Source organism: Octodon degus, unplaced genomic scaffold, assembly GCF_000260255.1.
Source record: "Octodon degus isolate 3935 unplaced genomic scaffold, OctDeg1.0 scaffold00068, whole genome shotgun sequence".
In the NCBI taxonomy this organism is placed as follows: Eukaryota; Metazoa; Chordata; class Mammalia; order Rodentia; family Octodontidae; genus Octodon; species Octodon degus.
The window spans coordinates 5,101,724-5,120,902 of record NW_004524644.1 but is presented as its reverse complement, the minus strand read 5'-3'; the positions used below and the strand labels follow the sequence as shown (position 1 = coordinate 5,120,902).

The 19,179-nt window shown below is 38.0% G+C and overlaps 1 protein-coding gene across 5 annotated transcripts in view; it reads right to left on the bottom strand.

Moving 5' to 3' along the window:
* The window catches only part of Abhd18 (abhydrolase domain containing 18), a 69,308-nt gene that overhangs the window by 22,194 nt on the left and 27,935 nt on the right, over positions 1-19,179 (bottom strand). For 3 of the 5 annotated variants that reach the window (XM_023719485.1, XM_023719484.1, XM_004635000.2), the window contains 3 exons: positions 12,415-12,515; positions 1,667-1,745; positions 1,477-1,561 (listed from right to left, as the gene is read on the bottom strand). In XM_023719485.1, the coding sequence (XP_023575253.1) occupies positions 1,477-1,561; positions 1,667-1,745; positions 12,415-12,515 (265 nt within the window). Of the gene's footprint in view, positions 1-1,476; positions 1,562-1,666; positions 1,746-12,414; positions 12,516-13,563; positions 13,603-19,179 lie in introns of those variants that run through there. The other 2 variants (XM_023719486.1, XM_023719489.1) reach the window with 2 other exon arrangements.

Below are 19,179 nucleotides of genomic sequence, written 5' to 3'. Positions count from 1 at the left end.
TTGGTTTGAAGTCCAGGGTTTTTTTTGCATGTCTATATTATGCCACATGTTTTTTGTTTTGCTGCTGGGGAGTGAATCTGGAGCCTTGTGCATGCTAAGCATACATTCTGTCTCTGAGACCATATGGCTTTATATTCTGTTTTGTATTATAACTACTTTTCATACATTACAAATTTTAGTATCACTTGAAACATTAAATGCTTATTATTTAATTAAGTACTATTATGCAGCACTTAAGTATTCAATACTCTGTTTATTTATTTTGCAGAAGTGGGGATTGAACTCAGGTCCTTGTGCTTGCCAGGGAAGCGCTTATTTTACTGAGCCATCTCTCTGGCCCCTCAATACTCTGAATAAAATAAAAGATTATTTCCACTAATCAATGAGAAAACTGAGGTACAAAAAGGTTAATAGGTCCCAAGTCACAATGGTAGTAAGTATACAGCCATAAACACAAGCAACTGTAAAATTCTAGAAGAACCAGTTTACTCAGTCATTTCTCCAATGCTCACACATTTATTCCTAATAGCTTATAATTATAAACAAAACTGTGTAAGTCTTTTTATCAGTTTTTGTTTTAGTAATTTATATTTGGAATATATCTCCCAGAATCAAAGTCACTCTACCAAATAATGTAAGGTTTTAATTTTTTTTCTTTTTGAGGTGATGCTAGGCAACTGGTCTACCACTGATCAACACCTCCAGTTAAGATGGAAGATGTCTTAAGGTTCTTGAACACAGAGGAAGAATGATTTTCTAAAGGGCTAAACTGATTTTCTGCCATTTCTCCAGTACTGCTTTTTATTTTCAAAAACTATTGGTAATTATTGTTTTCACTTTACAGTCCTCTTATTACCAGTAATATTGAACATTTCTTTAATCTGTGTATAAGTTTCATTTCTTTTTCTGTGAAGTTTGTCATCTTTTTATTATTATTATTATTATTATTATTATTATTATTATTAATGTATCTATTACAGGGTCTACAGGGTCTCACTACACAGATCGGACTTGTAGTGATCCTTCTTGTTTTTCGGCCTCCCAAGCACTGGGATTACAGGCACGCGCCACCATGCCCAGTCTCGACTGATGTCTCAACGCATCCCAGGGGTGGGCTAGCATGGCAGGCTAGGGATTGAACCCCCAAGTCTGTCATCTTGAAAGTTAGGTTAAGAACTATTCTAAGCCTCAACTGATACTGTAAATGCATTTCAAACATAAAAGTTTTAGTAGTAAGCATTTGACTTATTAAAAAGGATAGTATACCTCAAGAAATAAAAATACAATTTATCATTGTACAGCAGAAGGATAACCCTTATATTATTTTTTTAAAGGGCATAAAATAATCTTACACTCTTTTATTCTTATTTTCTGAAATGCTGACTGAACTAGTTTTGAAAAGCTGGATCTAGGATTTTTTTTATTACTAAATACAAAAATAAGTAAAAAAAAGTCATAGGTATTATAAAAGGATATAATAAGGGTTTTCTAACAACAGTGAAGCCATTCGGGCTTCTTTAATCATTGGACGGGCCATTAGTGTCCGTCGCCTCCAGTAATGCTAGGAAGAGAAAAGACAACAAACTTAACAAGCACAGTAAACACATCTGTGATGGAGAATATGTTAAAAAGTTACTGAGGCTTACAGTGTTTAATAAAGTCTTACATGATCTCCTGTTCCAGCAAGATGAATGCACACAGGTCTGTATTTGCTTTTCCACTCTTTAGGCACAATAAATTGGAACCTGTTTAGAAGAAAAGAAGTCTCTTTAAAAGTATTTTAATAATACAACCTTTAAGTTCTTAAAATTTGTTATTATCTGGATAAAAATAGCAATTAGGACCGGGTGTGGTGGCACAAAGCTGTAATCCCAGCACTCAATAGGCTGAGGCAGGAGGATCATTTCAAGGTCAAGGCCAACCTGAGCTACACAGTGAGCTCAAGGCCAGCCTGAACTGCATGGTGAGACCCTGTCTCAAAAAAGTCAACAAAACGAAAACAGCAACTAAAAATTTCACTTTTAATTTGTAAGATTATTTTTGTTGTTGTCTGTTTTGTACCAGTGGAACTCAGCACCTAGCGCTTGCCAGACAGGTGCTTATGCTGCTGAGCTATCTCCCTGCCCCCCCCTTTTCTTTTCTTTTCTTTTCTTTTCTTTTCTTTTCTTTTCTTTTCTTTTCTTTTCTTTTCTTTTCTTTTCTTGAGACAGAGTCTCACTAGTTCAGGCTGGCCTCAAGCTTACAGAAATCCTACCTCTATTTCCAAAACATAGGGATTTACAGACATGCATAAATTTGTAACTGGTTAAACTACACTCGGTATCCAAAAGCTGCAAAGATACTTTACTAGAAGCTAGCTAGCTTGCTTGCTTTCTTTCTTTCTTTCTTTCTTTCTTTCTTTCTTTCTTTCTTTCTTTCTTTCTTTCTTTCTTTCTTTCTTTCTTTTTTTATGGTGCTGAAAACTACACTCAGGACCTTATACAATGCTAGGCAATTACTCCACCACTGATTTGTATCTGTAGTCCACTAAATTTTTTTTCTTTTGTGGATATATCAACATAGCCTCAATATTCAGTTCTATCTTTTTCTCTTTGCAGGAAAATATTTGGGTATATCTCCTATTGATGTCTTAGTAAAATAATGTGCTATGTTTTTTACTTTGTAGTATATGATAGGATCTAATTCATTAAAATTTTGATATTTGGAGATAAAGCTAATCCATGCTAGGAAAAGAGACAGTTTTCTCCATTTGTTTTTGTCTTACTGAAATGTAAAGTGGACACAGTAGTATTAAGTACATTTATTATTTGCTTTTTGTGGGGGACAGGGTTTTGGGTTTCACTGCATAGTGCACGCTGGCTTTGAAATCACTGTTGCTTGCTGGGGAGATAGCTCAACGGTCTAAGTGCCTGCCTGGCAAGTGCAAGGACCCAGGTTCAATGACATGCTGGCCCTGTGCCACGCTGGCAACCAAAACTGGGCATGGTGGCGCATGTCTGTAATCCCAGCTGTGTAGTGAGACCCTGTACCAAATAAATGAAAGAAAAAGATTTTTTTGAAAAATCACTGTTGCTAAGGCTGGCCTCAAATTCTCAGGGATTCTTCTGCCTCAGCCTCCTGAGTGCTGACATTACACCGGTGCACCAACCATACCCCGCTATGGAACTATTACTACTTTCCAAACTCTAAGAATCACTAAGAGGCCAGGCGTGGTGGCACATGTCTGTAATCCTAGAAGCTGGGAGGTTAAGGCAGGAAGACTGCATGAGTTTGAGGTCTCTCTGGGCTATGTGAGTTCAAGCCCAGCCCCTCAACTGCATATGAAGACCCTGTCTCAAAAAAATAAAGCAAGCATCACTAAAAGTTTTGTCATGTATTTTAGGCCAACTTGGGCTACATAGTGGATATAAGGTCAGCCTGAACTACATAGCAAGCCCACATTCCATCAAAAACATTAATAAACAAAAAGTACTGCGATTGTCAATGTTCGGTTCAGATCTTTCCTGGTGCAGGGAACCTATTTCTCTTCTCCTCTTCCTTGCACTGTAATATTTCAATACCTGGACAGCAAATCCCAGAAAGGCTCTTTCTCTGCTGCCTGCCACTCCACCATCTTCCTGGAAGCCCTGCTATTGCCATAAAATACTGGACTGGCCAGCTCAAGGTCTGACTTAACATGGCTGCATTCTTAAGCAACACAAAGCCTCTATTTTGAACTTAAGCTGCTTGAACAGAAGGGCACTATCATTACTACTGTCTATAAATGACAAATACACTTTAGGAATGGTTCAAAGATTGTTTTGTGCTCACAGGAACTCTACAGTTATTTTTTGTTGTCTTTTTTTGAGACAAGGATTCACTGTGCAGTTCAGGCTGGCCTTGAACTCACTATGTAGTCCATGTTGGCCCTGAACTCAGTGATATTCCTGCCTCAGCCTCCCCTTGCTGGGATCATAGGTGTGAACCACCATGTTTGGGCTAGAACTCTAATTTTCAATCTTGTAATCAGAAATAACTAATATAAACACTTTTGCTTCATTTTGTATTCTCTGCATTGTTCCATGTTCCGATATGTGAAAGATTTTAGGGAAAGGAAAATACTTGTGAATTTAGTAGAATATTGGACATTCATGTGCATGTATTCTTTGTCCTATGCCAATAATGCACACAGTGACTTCATTTATGGAAGAATAGCTTGAAGTTCACAGGAATCTTTTTCTTCTTGGTACAAGAGATTGAATCCAGGGGCTTATACATGCTTGGTAAATACTCTACCACAACTATACCCACAGACCTTAAAAACATTTTTATTGTTGTTTTGAAATAAGGTCTTGCTAAGTTACCCAGGCTGGCTAAATGCTTTCTGTCAATCACAAGAATCTCTGAAATTGATTGATGATTGCTGAAATGGGACAGCAAATAATAAAGGGACATTAACCATGCCAAACTTTCAACATGTTTGGAAGTAATATAATTTTCTAATAAGGCCCCACACTTATACTTAATGAATAAGCCTTATATTCTAAAGTGAGTTTAAAGGCTTCCAACTCAACAGCCAAGGATGGTGATAAACAGCTACAGCAAAGGCAGAAAATATTTTTTGGTCTATCTAATCACCTTTACAATTTACATACAGTAATTTGCAACCATTTGTACAGTCTGATGAATTCTGAAAGAGATACATATACTGGCAAACTAACACAGCTGGCATAGAAAACATTTCACCCTTCCTAAAACTTTCCTCTTAGTCATTTGCAACCAATTTCTCCTTCAAAGGTGGTCCCAGGGTAAACATTGACATGTTTTCTGTTACTAAAGATGAGTCTGTATCTTCCAGAATTCCATATAAATGGAAGTGTATGAACTCTATATAATGGAAATACTGTTATGAACAGTACAAAACATGTGTAAACCCAGTGCTTGAGAGGATAAGGCAAAAGAACTGAGAACTGAACTTGGCAGGGATAAATAGTAAGTTTGAGGCAGACTTGGACCATATGGCAGCAAGAACCTGTAAACAAAACAGTAAGAAAAGGGCTGGAGATGTAGCTCAGTATGAAGGCCCAGGGTTCAATCCCTAGTACCACACACACAAAAACAAAATAAAACAAATCCCCACAAACCTGAAATACAAATTCTAACCCTAGAAAAAAGAGGGAAATCTCAAAATTCATATAAAATAAGTTTCAAGGGGGCCTGCCCCTTAGCTCAGTTCTTTAAGTGGCTGCTTCAACAAAGCAGTCAGGCTAGGGTTGCTGTGGTTTGATCCCCACAACTCCAGCCAGCCAAACCTGCCCTGAAGGCATTCGGACCACCCCCACCCTGCAAAAAAAAAAAAAAAAAAATCCTAAAATAAGTTTCAGAAAAAGAGTAAACTGGACAATAAGGAAATTCTTGGAAGAACATGATAGAATGCTTTCTATTTGCTTCCTCTCTGTCCTATTATTTCATTTCAATTCTTTCTTACCTATTTTTGGATTAATTATTTCTAAATTCTATTTTATCTCTGATTACTAGCAATTCTCTGTCTCTTTTCCTAGCTGTTCTCTGGTTTACAATATACTTTTTAATTTAACAGAACCTGCACTATTGGGTTAATTTTACCAAATGACCACATACTGAATGTGAGGGCTAGAAGGAAAAGGGCAAAGTAAAGTATACCACAAAAACTCAAACAGAAATTATTAAGGAAAAGTCAAAAGATACAGAAATTTAATCTAGCAGTTCCAACATTTTCCTAACAGAAATCCCAGAAGCTGTGCAGTGGTCCACGCCTATAGTCTCTTCACTAAGAAGCATAGGCAAGAGGAATCACAAGTTTGAGGTCAGCTGGTACAGCTCGGCACGATCTCTTCTCAAAAAACAAAGGAGGGAGGCAGGTTAGGGATGTTCTCAGTGTTACAGTACCCTGGAGTTCATTCCCTAGTAATGAACAACCAGAAAAGAGAGAAAGATACAAAAAAGGGAAAAAATAATTCTAAAAAATAATGAACATCATTGGATATAGATAAGATCATAAAAGTTCCTACACAGAACTGGTTTATGAATGTGTAAGAATCAGACTGTCAACCAATATTTCAACAACAGTGGATGACCAGGAGTGGTGTCACACACCTGTAAGCCCAGCACCCCCTAGGGAAGCTGATACAGGAAGATCACTTTGAGTCCGAGACCAGCCTGGGGGCTACAAAAGTGAGGACAAGGCCAGCCAGAACTGTACAGGAGCCTCTGTCTCAAAACAAAAATAACAAAAATAACACTGAATAACGTGGAAATGTACAGACCTTCTAAACTTTTTTTTTTTTTGGCAGAACCAGAGATTGAACTCAGATCCTTGCACTTGCCAGGGAAGTGCTTATTCCACTGAGCCATCTCCCTGGCCCCAGACCTTCTAAACTTTAAAGGAAGTTATTTTGAATTGATAATTTTATGTCTAGCAAGAAATTAAAAGGCTTTTTTGTGAGCTGGGAAAAATTTTATGCAGCTTAGTTGCTTTTACCCTTTAGAATAAGTAGAAAGCTACTGTATGCCACATTATGATAAAAATGACTTAAAAATGTATTTGTTTGATATTATACATAAGTATATTGATTTATATTTATTGCTTTAAAATGATCAAAATAAAGAAGCAAAATGAAAAACATTTTCCTGCTTATGATTATTATTTACTGACATTTAATTAATTTTTTTTTATGCATTTTGTACAGGACCTTACTATGCAGCTCAGACTCCTGTATTCAGCTTCTCCAGCGCTGGGATCATAGGTATGTACCACTACGCACAGTCTTGGCGGCAGGCTCAGTGAGCGTGGGGGTGGGGCCAGCATGGTATGTGGTGCTGATATTTAATTTATTGAAATTATAAATTTATCTTTAATCTTTAAATTTAATGTATGATATCTAAAATAATGTCTATTAAATTATAAATACTGCTTTTTCCCACTCTACAATTAGCCACATTCCTAAAATCATGAGCTGAGTGACAGCATATTGCCTGTAATCGCAGGATTTAGGATGCTGAGGCAGGAAGAGTGCTATGAGTTTGAGGCCAGACTGAACCTCAGAGCTTAGACACTATCTCAAAATAAATAACTACATAAAAACAATAAAACAAAAGCTCCAGAATAAACATGAAATCATAACATATGAATGATCTGTATTTTGCTATTTTATTACTTTCTGTAATGTTGAAAGTCACACCCAGGGTGTGTACATCTCATACAAGTGCTCGCCCTCTAAGCTACATCCCCAGTCCAGCTATAATGGTATTTATTTATGAGACAGGGTCTCCCTATGCTTTTCAGGCTGGCCTTGAGCTAACTTTGTAGCCTGCATTAGTTTTAAACTCACAATGATCCTCCTGCTTCAGCCTCCCAAGTGCTGGGATTACAGGCGTGTGCTACCACACCCAGCTTACATTTTGTTATTTAAATAATAAACTGAGCATAATTTTCCAAGTACAAATAAACAACATGTTATGAACAACTTTAATGCTAATGCTACATAGTAATAATTGCTGGTTTTATTATAAAGCACACACATTTAATAAATGGAGCAAAATTACATAAAAGCCAGAAGCATTTTATTTAAAAGTATGCAAAATTTAATGTGTGCTATACCTACATTAAAAAAATTAACTCAGTTACATGCAAATGTTTGACATATGACACTGAAAAATGAAATTCTTATAAAATACACATAAGCTATCTCTTCAGGAATGTTTTGACTGAAGACAACATTACATTTACCTTTTTATTGGAATTCAATTTTTGATAAAATTTGCTCAAATTAATGCTGTTTAAAAATATTGTGGTTCATTTGGAATTTTGACAAAAGTACATTTTCACTATGAGATATGTGTTAGATTAACAGTTCATTTCACATTATACACAGAAATCCTATTCTATGGTACATTCTCACCATAGGGAGATCCTAAGCAGTCTACAACTATGGAAAAAAGCAACGTTTGAGTTTCTTCACTGTATTTGCCTCGAATAATTATCCTCTGCCTCAGTAAAAGTGGAAATCCAAAGCAAATCATGGAGGGGCCGGGGAGATGGCTCAGTGGAAAAAGCACTTCCCTGGCAAGCTCAAGGGCCTGAGTTCAATCCCCAGTTCCACCTAAACAAATAAATAAATAAACAAAGCAAATCATGAATAATGAACTGAATGACTACAGGACAAATATATTTCTCCCACGGATTGATTAACATACATTCAGTATAACACTATTAACACTTTCCTACTTATGAGGCAATGTGACCAAAAGTTTAAAATCTGTGCAAATCCTCCCCACCCCCAAAGTGCTTGGAATTGAATACAAGGCCTTTGCACAGGGTTTTGCTATGTAGGACAGCATGGCTTTGAATTCATTATGTAGCCCAGGTCAGCCCTGAACTCAAGGTAGTCCTCTTGCCTCAGCCTCCTGAGTGCTGGGATTACAGGCAAGCTCCACTATGCCTGGCTTTTTAAAAAATTTCAGACAGGGTCTTCCTAAATTGCCCAGGCTAGGCTCAAGCTTATGATCTTCCTGCCTCATCCTCTCAGGGCTGGTATTACCTGCATGTGTTACCATACTTGGCTTCTGTGTGACTCTTATAAGCCTAGAAATTCCACGTGTAGAAATTTATGGCAGGATAACTAATAGGTAAGGCTATGTATACAAGGGTGCTCACTGTTCGTTCTTTTTTTTTTTTTTTTTTGCAGAACTGGGAATTGAAATCAGGCACTTGCGCTTGCCAGGCAAGCACTTATTCTACTGAGCCATCTCCCTGGCCCTGTCATTGTTAATGTTATTTGTTTTTTCCTTGAAGTACCGGGGACTGAACTCAGGACCTTATGCTTGCCAGGCAGGTGCTTATTCTACTGAGCTATCTCCTTCGCCCCTATTGTTTTGTTTTCCGAAGTATTTAGTATGGGGTCCACATGGTCTCACTGCACAGATTGCATTTGTAGTGATACTCCTATTTTTCAGCCTCTCAAGCACTGGGATTACAGGCATGCACCACCAAGCCCAGTCTTAAATACCTATCAGTGCATCCACGGGCGGGGCCAGCAGGACACACCTGGGGATGGAACCTGGTCCCTGCTCTGCCTAAGCAGACACTTTAATCCACTGAGCTATCTGGCTGGCCAATGTTGTTTCATCTGAGAAAATATGTCCACTGCGTAAAGACTTGCTACACTTTAGGCAAGTGCAGGGACCAGAGTTCCATCCTGGCACTACATACCACGCTGGCCCTGCCCCTAGGTGTGCTGATCGTCACCCAGATGGGTGTAATGGTGGTGCCTGAACACACAGGAAAAATAAAACAACATCATAAAAAGTTATTAGTCCTTGTTGGAATCATCACTGAATTTTTTCTCTTTTTAAATACATATTTTGGAGGTTTTTAAAAAAATTTTATGTATTTGATACAGGGTCTCACTACTCAGCCTGGACTCATAGTTGTCCTATTTTCAGCCTCCCCAGTGCTGGGATTACAGATATGCACTATCATGCCCAGTGTTGGTGGCCAGCACAGCATACAGGGGATCAAAGCTGGGTCCTTGTGCTTGCCTAGGTTGGTACTTAGTCCACTGAGCTATCTCTGCAGCCCCTTTTACAGAATTTTAATGCAATGAGATAAATTACTTTCCAAAAATCTTAAGGAAGAAGAAAGGAAAAACAGAGGTCAGTTTGTGTCACTTAGCAATCTATACTTATCAAAATTTGGTTGTAAAATTTACTGAAGAGATAAGAAGTAACCTCTCCATTCTCGTCTTCCACTAGAAGAACCGTTCTTGAGACTATTTTTTAGGCTGAGTCAAAGACTCCTCTCTCTCTCTCCCCTCTCTTTTGGCAGGGTCTTTCCATATAGTTCTACATGGCTTCAAACTGATTCTCTTGCCTCAGCCTCCTGATTACAGGTGTGTATCACCACAACCAGCTTCATTCATATATATATATATATTTTTTTTGTTTTGTTTTGTTTTTGCTGCACTAGGGCTTGAACCTAGGCCTCACAGATATTAAACAAAAGTTCCACCACTGAACTTCACCCCTGCTCCTTCCTCTTTTCTTCATATGAACACCTTCAACTGTGTTCCATATAAGGGGAGAACTTCTAAGAGGACACAGTTCCAATGAAAGAACTGATGGAACATGAAGACCTAAAATTACTTTTTTTTCTATATCCTTTAACCGACAGGCTAAAGAGCTGCATATATACTTATACTTTTTATATAGCCTGCACATAATTTTCATTCCTTATTTTACTTATTCATATCAATAACCATATTCATAAGCTTTTTCTCCCCTCCACTCTTCCCCTTTCTTGCTCCCTTCCCTCTTTTCTGAGGCATGGTCTTTCTGTGTTGTCCAGGCTGGCTTTAAATTCCATCGATCCCAGGCTGGCCTCAAATCCATGGTGACCCTCCAGCCTCAGCTTCCTGACTGTTGGAATTGCAGGGACATGCTGCCACGCACATTGTCTATTTCTGCTCTATAAAACTTGATTCATAGATTAAGTAACTGACCAAAAGTCAGTAGGTCAATATGTAGTAGAATTGGAGTTCCACGCAGATCTGTTTAATTTCAAAGTTCTCGTGCTTAGGCGGGCCAGGAATATAGCTCAGCAGCACAATGTCAGCCTGGCAAGCATGAGGTCTTAAGTTCAATTCACCATGCAAAAAAAGGGGGGAGGGCAGGTTAGATACCTCAGCAGCATAGGCACCTGCCTGGCAAATGCAAGGTTCTGAGTTTGATCCCCAGTATCACCAAAACAAAAACAAACAAAAAAAAAAGAAGCCAAAGCAACCAAACAAAAAAACACCCACAAAACAAAACAAAAAAGCCCCCAAAAGTTGTGGTTCTTTCCCCTACATGATACTGCTTACATTTTACTTTGAAGTTATTAACATAATTTTAAAATACTACTTTAGAAGTAATGCAAGCCAGTGTGGTAGCACACACCTGTAATCCCAGCACTCAGGAGGCTGAGGCAGGAGGATCGTTTAGTGACCAGCCTGTACTACAAAGTGAGCTCAAGGCCAGCCTGAACTGCATAGTGAGACCCTGTCTCAAAAAAAAAAAAAAAAAAGAGAGAGAGAAAGAAATAATGAAATAGTAACTGACTACAAAAGTTGCTTTTCTGTCAGTTCACCATATATGTTCACTATATAAGTAGTGCATTTTTTTTTTTTTCTTTTAAATGTATTTGGTACAGGGTCTTACTGCCCAGCTTGGACTCATAGTGATCCTGTCTTGAGCCTCCCCAGCACTGGGATTACAGGAGTGCGCTATCACACCTGTACTCGGATGCTGGCTCAGCACACCTGGGGTGGGGTCAGCATAGCAGGCAGTACCCAGGATCGAACCCTGGTCCTTGCACTTGCCTAAGCAGGTGCTGAGTCCGCTGAGCTATCTTGCCAGCCTTTAAGTAATGAATGTTTTAGAACTGGAATTTATTCGGGATTCCAGTATAGTCACATAAAATTTAGGTAGGTTTCTATTTCCATTACAGAGTAAAAGCTTCTTCACTGAAGGATTTTCACATATACACATAAAAGCATCATTGCTATTGTAAACAAAAATTTTACATGAGAAACTACTTACCAGAAGTGGCAAATAGAGAGGAAAACAGTAAACCATCTTGTTCTTTTTAAGTACACAGAATTAGGTAAAGCATAAAACAGAAAATCATGGAAAGATCTAGCTTCAACACTGGTTTAGAACTGAAAACTATTTTAAAAACTATTAACAAAATTGCAATAGAATTGACCTTTGTACTCTGTGATGAAAGTTCCAACAAAGCAAATAATTTTTTCCATGATTCTGGATGGAGACCCATAAGGTCAACATTGGACCTAATCACTGCTTTGATTTGGTTCTCAACCAACTTGATTTGGGACCAGAATTGTGGAAAGAATTCAAGCTCAAGAACAGAGGTACTGGCCGGGCATGGTGGCATACACCTGTATTCCCAGCACTTGGAAGGCTGATGTGGGAGGACTGTTGTGATTTTTGAAATCAGTCTGGGCTACAAAGTGAGCTCAAGGCCAGCCTGAACTGCATAAGATCCAAAAATGCTAAGTTTCAGCTAATGTATATTAATGAGTTAAAAATCTTGGCTGTCAAAAGAAAAGGAAAGTAAAAATAAAAAAGCTTTTGTAAATAAGGAGAAGAGTGCTGAAGGAAGGAAGGGAGCCCAGATCTGCTGGGCTGGGGATGTAGCTCAGCAGCACAGTGCCTGCTTGGTAAGCACAAGGTCCTGGGTTCAATTCCAGGTACTACAACAACAACAACAACAACAACAACAACAACAACAAAATTAGATCTACCCTGTTACTAAAGTGTGATTTGAAATAACATGGTATGATATGATTTTACTGAACAAAATTAATTTACTAATTTAGCTTTTCCAAAACATCTTACCTTGCAATAACAGATTCAACTGGCATGATATTAGGTACATAATGGGCCATTGGGGAAACAAAGTGTCCATCTAGGATCTTACAGTCTGACTGCTCTTCAATCTAAAAGGAGAAACAAAGATGGAAGTAGACTATATATTAGTCTATATGAATGTTTATATAATAAAAAGGGTCTACTGAATTAACACCTTTCTGTAGTCCATAATCTATTTCCTTTTGGCTCTACTCTGTTTTTCAAAGGACATTATTCCTACACATTTACTGTCTTTTTATTGCATTTTAGTAAGGGTCTACAGGGTCTCACTACATAGATCGGGCTCATAGTGATCTGGCCTGTTTATAGCCTTCCAAGAGCTGGGATTACAGGCCTGTGCCACCACGTCCAGTCTCAATTGCTGTCTCAGTGCACCCTGGGGGCAGGGCCCGCATGGCATACTGGGGATCAAACCCTGGGCCACTGAATCTGCCTAGGCAGGCGCTTTAATCCACCGAGCTATTTGGCCAGCCCTATCTTTTCTTTCTTTTTTTTTTTTCTGTATTTTTGAGACAGAGATTCACTATGCAATTCAGGCTGGCCTTGGACTCACGTTGTAGCCCAGGCTAGCCTTCCTTTAACTCAAAGGGATTCTCCTGCCTCAGCCTCCTGAGTGCTGCAATTATAGGTGTATACCACCGACCCTGGCTACTTCTTTCTATATGTTTTACTATACACAGCGTTGTTGGGAAAATAAATAGTAAATGCCATTCACATATTGACATAAAATAAATAAAATACATATTAAAAAGATTCAATAGCACTCAACAATGTAATCATATGAACAATTTAAAAATTACAAAAATTTACCACAAATAAGAGTTGACATCAAATACAGTGATTTGGTAATTATAACCAATTGATGCAGAGTCAAAGGTCAACATGTTAAATCAGAAAAAATGAAAATTATCTAACATTCAGATGCCTAAATGTATACTTCTCTCAAATACAGTAGCAATTTTTTTAATCAAGCCAACAGTAAAAACTGAAGTCAAGTAGCAGAAAAACAGCATAGATTTTTAATAATTCAACAGTTTCTTGTTTTGTGTCTATAAAACTAACTTCAACAACTCTCTCTGTTTTGGTGGTGTTGGGGGTTGATCTCGAGCTTCATACCTGCTAGCCAAACACTTTACTACTGAGCTATATTCAGTCCGTCCGACCATCTGTCCTTCCTTCCTTTTGATCTTTTTGAGACAGGGTCTCACACTATGCAGTTCAGGCTGGCCTTGAGCGCATACTGTAGCCCAGGCTGGTCTCAAATTTGCAAAGATCCTCATACCTCAGCCTCCGGAGTGCTTGGATTACAGGCCTGGATACATTCAGAATTTTTAAAAACACAAATTTTAGCTAGTTGTGCAAGTGTTATTTATTTTAAAATACATAAGGAAATGACTTAAAATACTAGTATACCATGAACTGAATTTCCATAAACTTCTGCAAGTCATTTTCAACACTTTTCTAAATTGAATACTTTAATTGGAATTGCACTGCATTGAAGAAAATTCTTAAGGAAACTTAAAATTGGTATTACATTTTTTCTAAATCTAAAAAGTCTTTCCAATTTAGGTCTTTTTATGCCTTACTATATGGTCTTCTCTCTATATATTTTAGAATAAATTATTTGATAAAAGAGGCACCACAAAATGATTACTAATTATTTAACAAGGCAGAACCAACTAATATAAAAGGCAATATAATGCAACAAAAGTGTTGGTATACCTGGTAAAAGAAATTTTATATATGTATTTATTTATTTATTTATTTATGCAGAACCAGGGATTGAACTCAGACCCTTGCACTTACCAGGCAAGCACTTACTCTACTGAGCCATCTCTCCAGCCCCAGAAAGACATTTTAGAACCACATATATGTATACACAATATTTAGCAATTAACAACAAAAAGGTAACCCTTTGCAAAAATGAGTGAAGATTTGAAGACTATGTCTCTAAAGACATACAAATAGCCAGTATTCACATCAAATGATGTCCAACATCATAGTTATGAAAATTCAAGTTAAAAACCACAAGGAAATATATTTATACTCACAAATATTGGTAAAGATATAGCAAAACTGATACTTTTTACTTATACATTGCTGGAGAGAATGTAAAATGGAGTAGTCTTTTGGAAAACAGCTTTATTTTTTCTTCAAAAGTAAATATAGGACTGGAGAGATAGCTCAGTGGTCTAAGCACATGCCTGGCAAGCGCAAGGACCCAGCTTGATTCCCCAGTACTGCATGCCATGCTGGGCTGCCCTGGGCCCACTGAGCTATCTCAAAACAGGAATGGTGGCACACATTTGTAATCCCAGTGCTGGGGAAACTGAGACAAGAGGATCATTACTAGTCCTGTCCAAGCTGTGTAGCAAGATCCTGTACCAGATAAAAGATTAAAACAAAAATCTTTATTAAAAAAATGTAAATATAAGTCAGCCACGGTGGCTAGTGACCAATAATCAAAGCACTCTGGGATGTGTAAGCAGGAGGATAGTAAGGTCAAGTCCAGCCAGGATAACTTAACAATTCAATGAGACCATATCTTGAAACAAAACACTGAAAAAAGGCATGGTATACTACTCAGTGTGAAGGTCCTGAGTTCAATTCCAAGTACTTGAGAAAAAAGTTAAATATACAGTTAAATATACTACAGCAACATTTAAAATAGTAATTGTGTATCTATACATTGATCATGAAATAGCTGAGAATAAAAATCAGGAAAACAGCTACATTCACAATGGAAATAAAATCCATACCTACAGATTAACTAACCAAGGTGGTAGAAGACCTCTATGATAAAATTACAGAACACTGAATAAACGAACTAAAGACAGTAGAAGATGAAGACTTCCCATTTTCTAAAAGTCAGCACAATCAACATTGCTAAAATGGTCATATTACCAAAAGTGATCTACAGTCAATGAAATCCCCATCAAAATTCCAATGACATCCCTCACCAGACTAGAAAAAAAAATCCTAAACTTCACATGGAAACACAAATAACCCCGCATAGTCAAAGCAATCCTAAGCAAAGTAAGCAAGGCAGAAGCATACTGATACTTGACTTCAAATTTTACTGTAAAGCCACAGTAACAAAAATAGTGAGACTGCATAATAGACACAGACCAATGGAACACAAGAGAAGGCACGGAAACAAAGCCATGTAACTGCAGCCACCTGATTTTTGCCAAAGGCACCAAAAACATACACAGAGAAAAGACAGACTCTTTAAAAAATGGTGCTGGGAAAATGACATCCACTTATAGAAATCTGAAACTAGATCCTTATCTCTCATCCTATACAAAATCAATTCAAAAGGTATCAAAGATCTATGAACTGAAACTTTGAAACTGCTAAAAGAAAACAATGGAAACACTTGAAGCCATAGACACAGGCAAAAACTTCCTGAACAGGGCTCTGATAGCACAGGAAAAAAATAGCAAGAACCAACAAATGGGACTATACCAATGTAAAGTTTTTGCACAGCAAGAGGAAAACCAAAAGAGTAAAGAGGTACCCTACATTACTTTTTTTTTTTAAGTTTGTATTTTAGGGAAAGGTCTACAGGGTATTCAGGGTCTCATTACTAGATCGGACTTGTAGTGATCCACCTGTTTACAGTCTCCCAAGAGCTGTGACTACAGGTGTGTGCCACCATACCCAGTCTCAATCACTGTCTCAGCATGCCATAGGGGTGGGGCTGGCACGGCAGGCCTGGAGATCGAACCCCCTGGTCCCTGTGCCTGCTTGCAGGTGCTTTAATCCGCTGAGCTATTTGGCTGGAACAGGACAAAATCTTTGTCAGCCACTTTTCCAACAGATGAGTAACATCTAGAATATATAAGAAACTCAAAAATTTAGTATCAGATAATCAAGTAGACTAGTCAGTAATTTAGCAAATAAGCTGAACAGACAGTTCTCAAAAGTACAACCGGCAAATAAACATATGAAAAAATGTTTAACATCTTTAACCATTAAAGAAATGCAAATCAAAATTACACTGAGATTTCTTCTCATTCCAGTCAAAATGACTATTATCAAGAACAGAAAAAATAATGCTGATGAAGATCTGTAGAAAAAGGAACCCTTCTACACTTCCAGAAGGACTGTAAATTATTATAGCCATCACAGAAATTAGTATGGAGTTTCCTGAAAAAAAAAAAATTGAACTACCAAATGACCTAATATATCATTCTTTCATATACGCCAGGAAGAATTAAAGCCAGTGTACTATAGGGACACCTACATATCCATTTTTATTTTATTACAATTCATAATAGCCAAGATATGGAACCAGTCAATGTACAGATACATGGATGAAAAAAGGATGGTATTTATATAAAAGTACAGTGTTATTCAGCCATAAGGAGCAAATTACATCATTTGCAAGAAAATGGGTGATTCTAGAGATCATCATGTTAAGCAATATAAGCCAGACATGTAAAGACAAGTATTGCATGTTTTCCCTGGTATGTGCAATGTAAGAAAGATGACATGAAAACAGAAGGGAGGAATTCCAGGAAGATGATGGAGTGGTGAGCAGCAGAGAAAGGTTCTCTCTGAGATTTGGTGTTCAGACATTGGAATACAGCAATGTAAGGATGTGAAGGAAGTGGGTCCCAAGGACCCAAGGAGGATCTGAATGGAGAGGTGAAGCCCGTGGTGAGAGCACAGACAAAAACTACCATGAAGAAGGAGGTGGCAGGTCTTGCTTTCTCCTTGATCCTGGACTCACTGCATGGGAGAGGCACGCGCATGGTGACTACTGGCAAGCCCAGAGCTCTCCATGGAGAATCATACTAGTGAAACAAAATAGTAGACACAACAGACTGCAGTGGCTGCAGTGACATTCAGGTTTAGAGGTCCTAGAGGGTACGGAGATGGCTATCTTAAAGAGGGGCCAAGTGAGTTCAGAACTCAGAGTAACTGAAGGCTCCATCTAGCAGCGCCAAGCTGAGTTCAAGCTCTTAAGTACAGACTACCGCAGAATAAATGGGTCTGACTCCAGCTGCATGACCAGAAACCATGAACTTTAGGGAAAACAAAGGTACGTGCTGTCTATAGAGGATTATCTATTATCACACTGCAAGGCTACCGCTGGCTTGCTGGGATTACTCGAACTGCTCTAGTCTTATGTCTGCCCACGTCAACCAGTGATAGAAGAGACACACCTTGAAGTGGACACTTTTTTCCCCTTTTTCGTTTTTATTTTTCTTTATTGTTTGTTCTTATTTTCTACATGAGTGTGAACATGGCTTCTAATTTTGTCATTGTGGTTCTGTTGTTTTTGTTTCTGTTTCTTTCTCTTTCCCTGTCTTCTGCAACAGTTTTCCAAAGTTCGCATGGTCCTTTGTTCTATAGCCTTGCTTCTAGTTTCATCTTCTTCATCAACGTCTCTATTCTCCCCCGAACCTCTTCTAGATTTTTCCCCCGAGAGTAAAACTGCCATGCTAAGGTTTTATTTACTAATGCAATTTTCTGGTTCATTATAGATTTTGTTATATGCCTATGGCTGAAGGTGGCAAGTTAATACCTAACTCAGTCTGTCATTTTCTAAGCTGCATTTGATGCTGATGCTATTGCTAATGACACCACTTTAGCTAAAGTAACTTAAGTGTTCTAACCAGTTGTTCTTCCTGGAATCCCAAGACTGAGATTGACTAAAGATTATAGACTGTGGCACAGTGAAAAAAACTAGGGGCTTGGCTAAGTAAGGAAGAACTCCTTATCCCCAATAAATTGAAGATGTATGAGCTTGCAACACACTCAAAATCCAAAAGCTACCTAAACCTGCAAGACCCTGCTTTGATACAGTCATTTCATAAAGGTTCTACATACTAGCAAAAAAGCTACCCATCATAGGAAATTTAGAAATATCAATCCAGGAATTAAAATAAAAAACCATGAACAAAAAAAAAGAGAAGACTCTTAAAACAAGATGCAACCTCAGTCATCCAGCTCAAAAAAGACAAACCCGAAGTCAAAGACATGCAGCAATCCAAAACCTACCTACCATCTTCAATTTATTGGGGATAAGGAGTTCTTCTTTAGCTCAGCCCCTAGTTCTTTTCACTGCGCCACAGTATTTTCTATAATCTTTAGAAATCACTCTCTGAAGTGATAACAGTGGAAGAAAGCACATGAAAGGGCATAAAAAAATCAAATTAGAAATAATTTATCACACAATTACAAAGACGGTGACTACAATGAAAGACACACTTAGTGACTAGAGCAAATAAACTTTTTTTTAAAGGCTTTTTTTTAAAGACAGTATAAAAAAATCAAATCAGAAATAATTTATCACACAACTACAGAGATGGTGACCACAATGAAAGACACACTTACTGACTAGAGCAAATACACTTTTTTTTTTTTTTAAAGGAGCTTAGGAAAATGATGGAAACCATGAATGCCCAAAACAGGAGAGAAGTGCAAGCCATGAAACATATTCAAACATATTCAGGAGACTGAAAATTCCATCCAAAGTATATACAGCAGAATAAGCCACTGTGAAGACAGAATCTCAAGATACAGAACACAGAATTGTGGTTTGTGATCAAGAACTGAAATATTTCTTAAAAACAGCAAGGGAGGAAGCGAGATGCGGTGGTGCACACCTACAATCAGAGCCCTCAGGAGGCTGAGGCAGGAGGATTGTTGGGAGTTCAAGACCAGCCTGGGCTACAAAGTGAACTCAAGGCCAGCCTGAAGAACATGGGAAAACCCTGT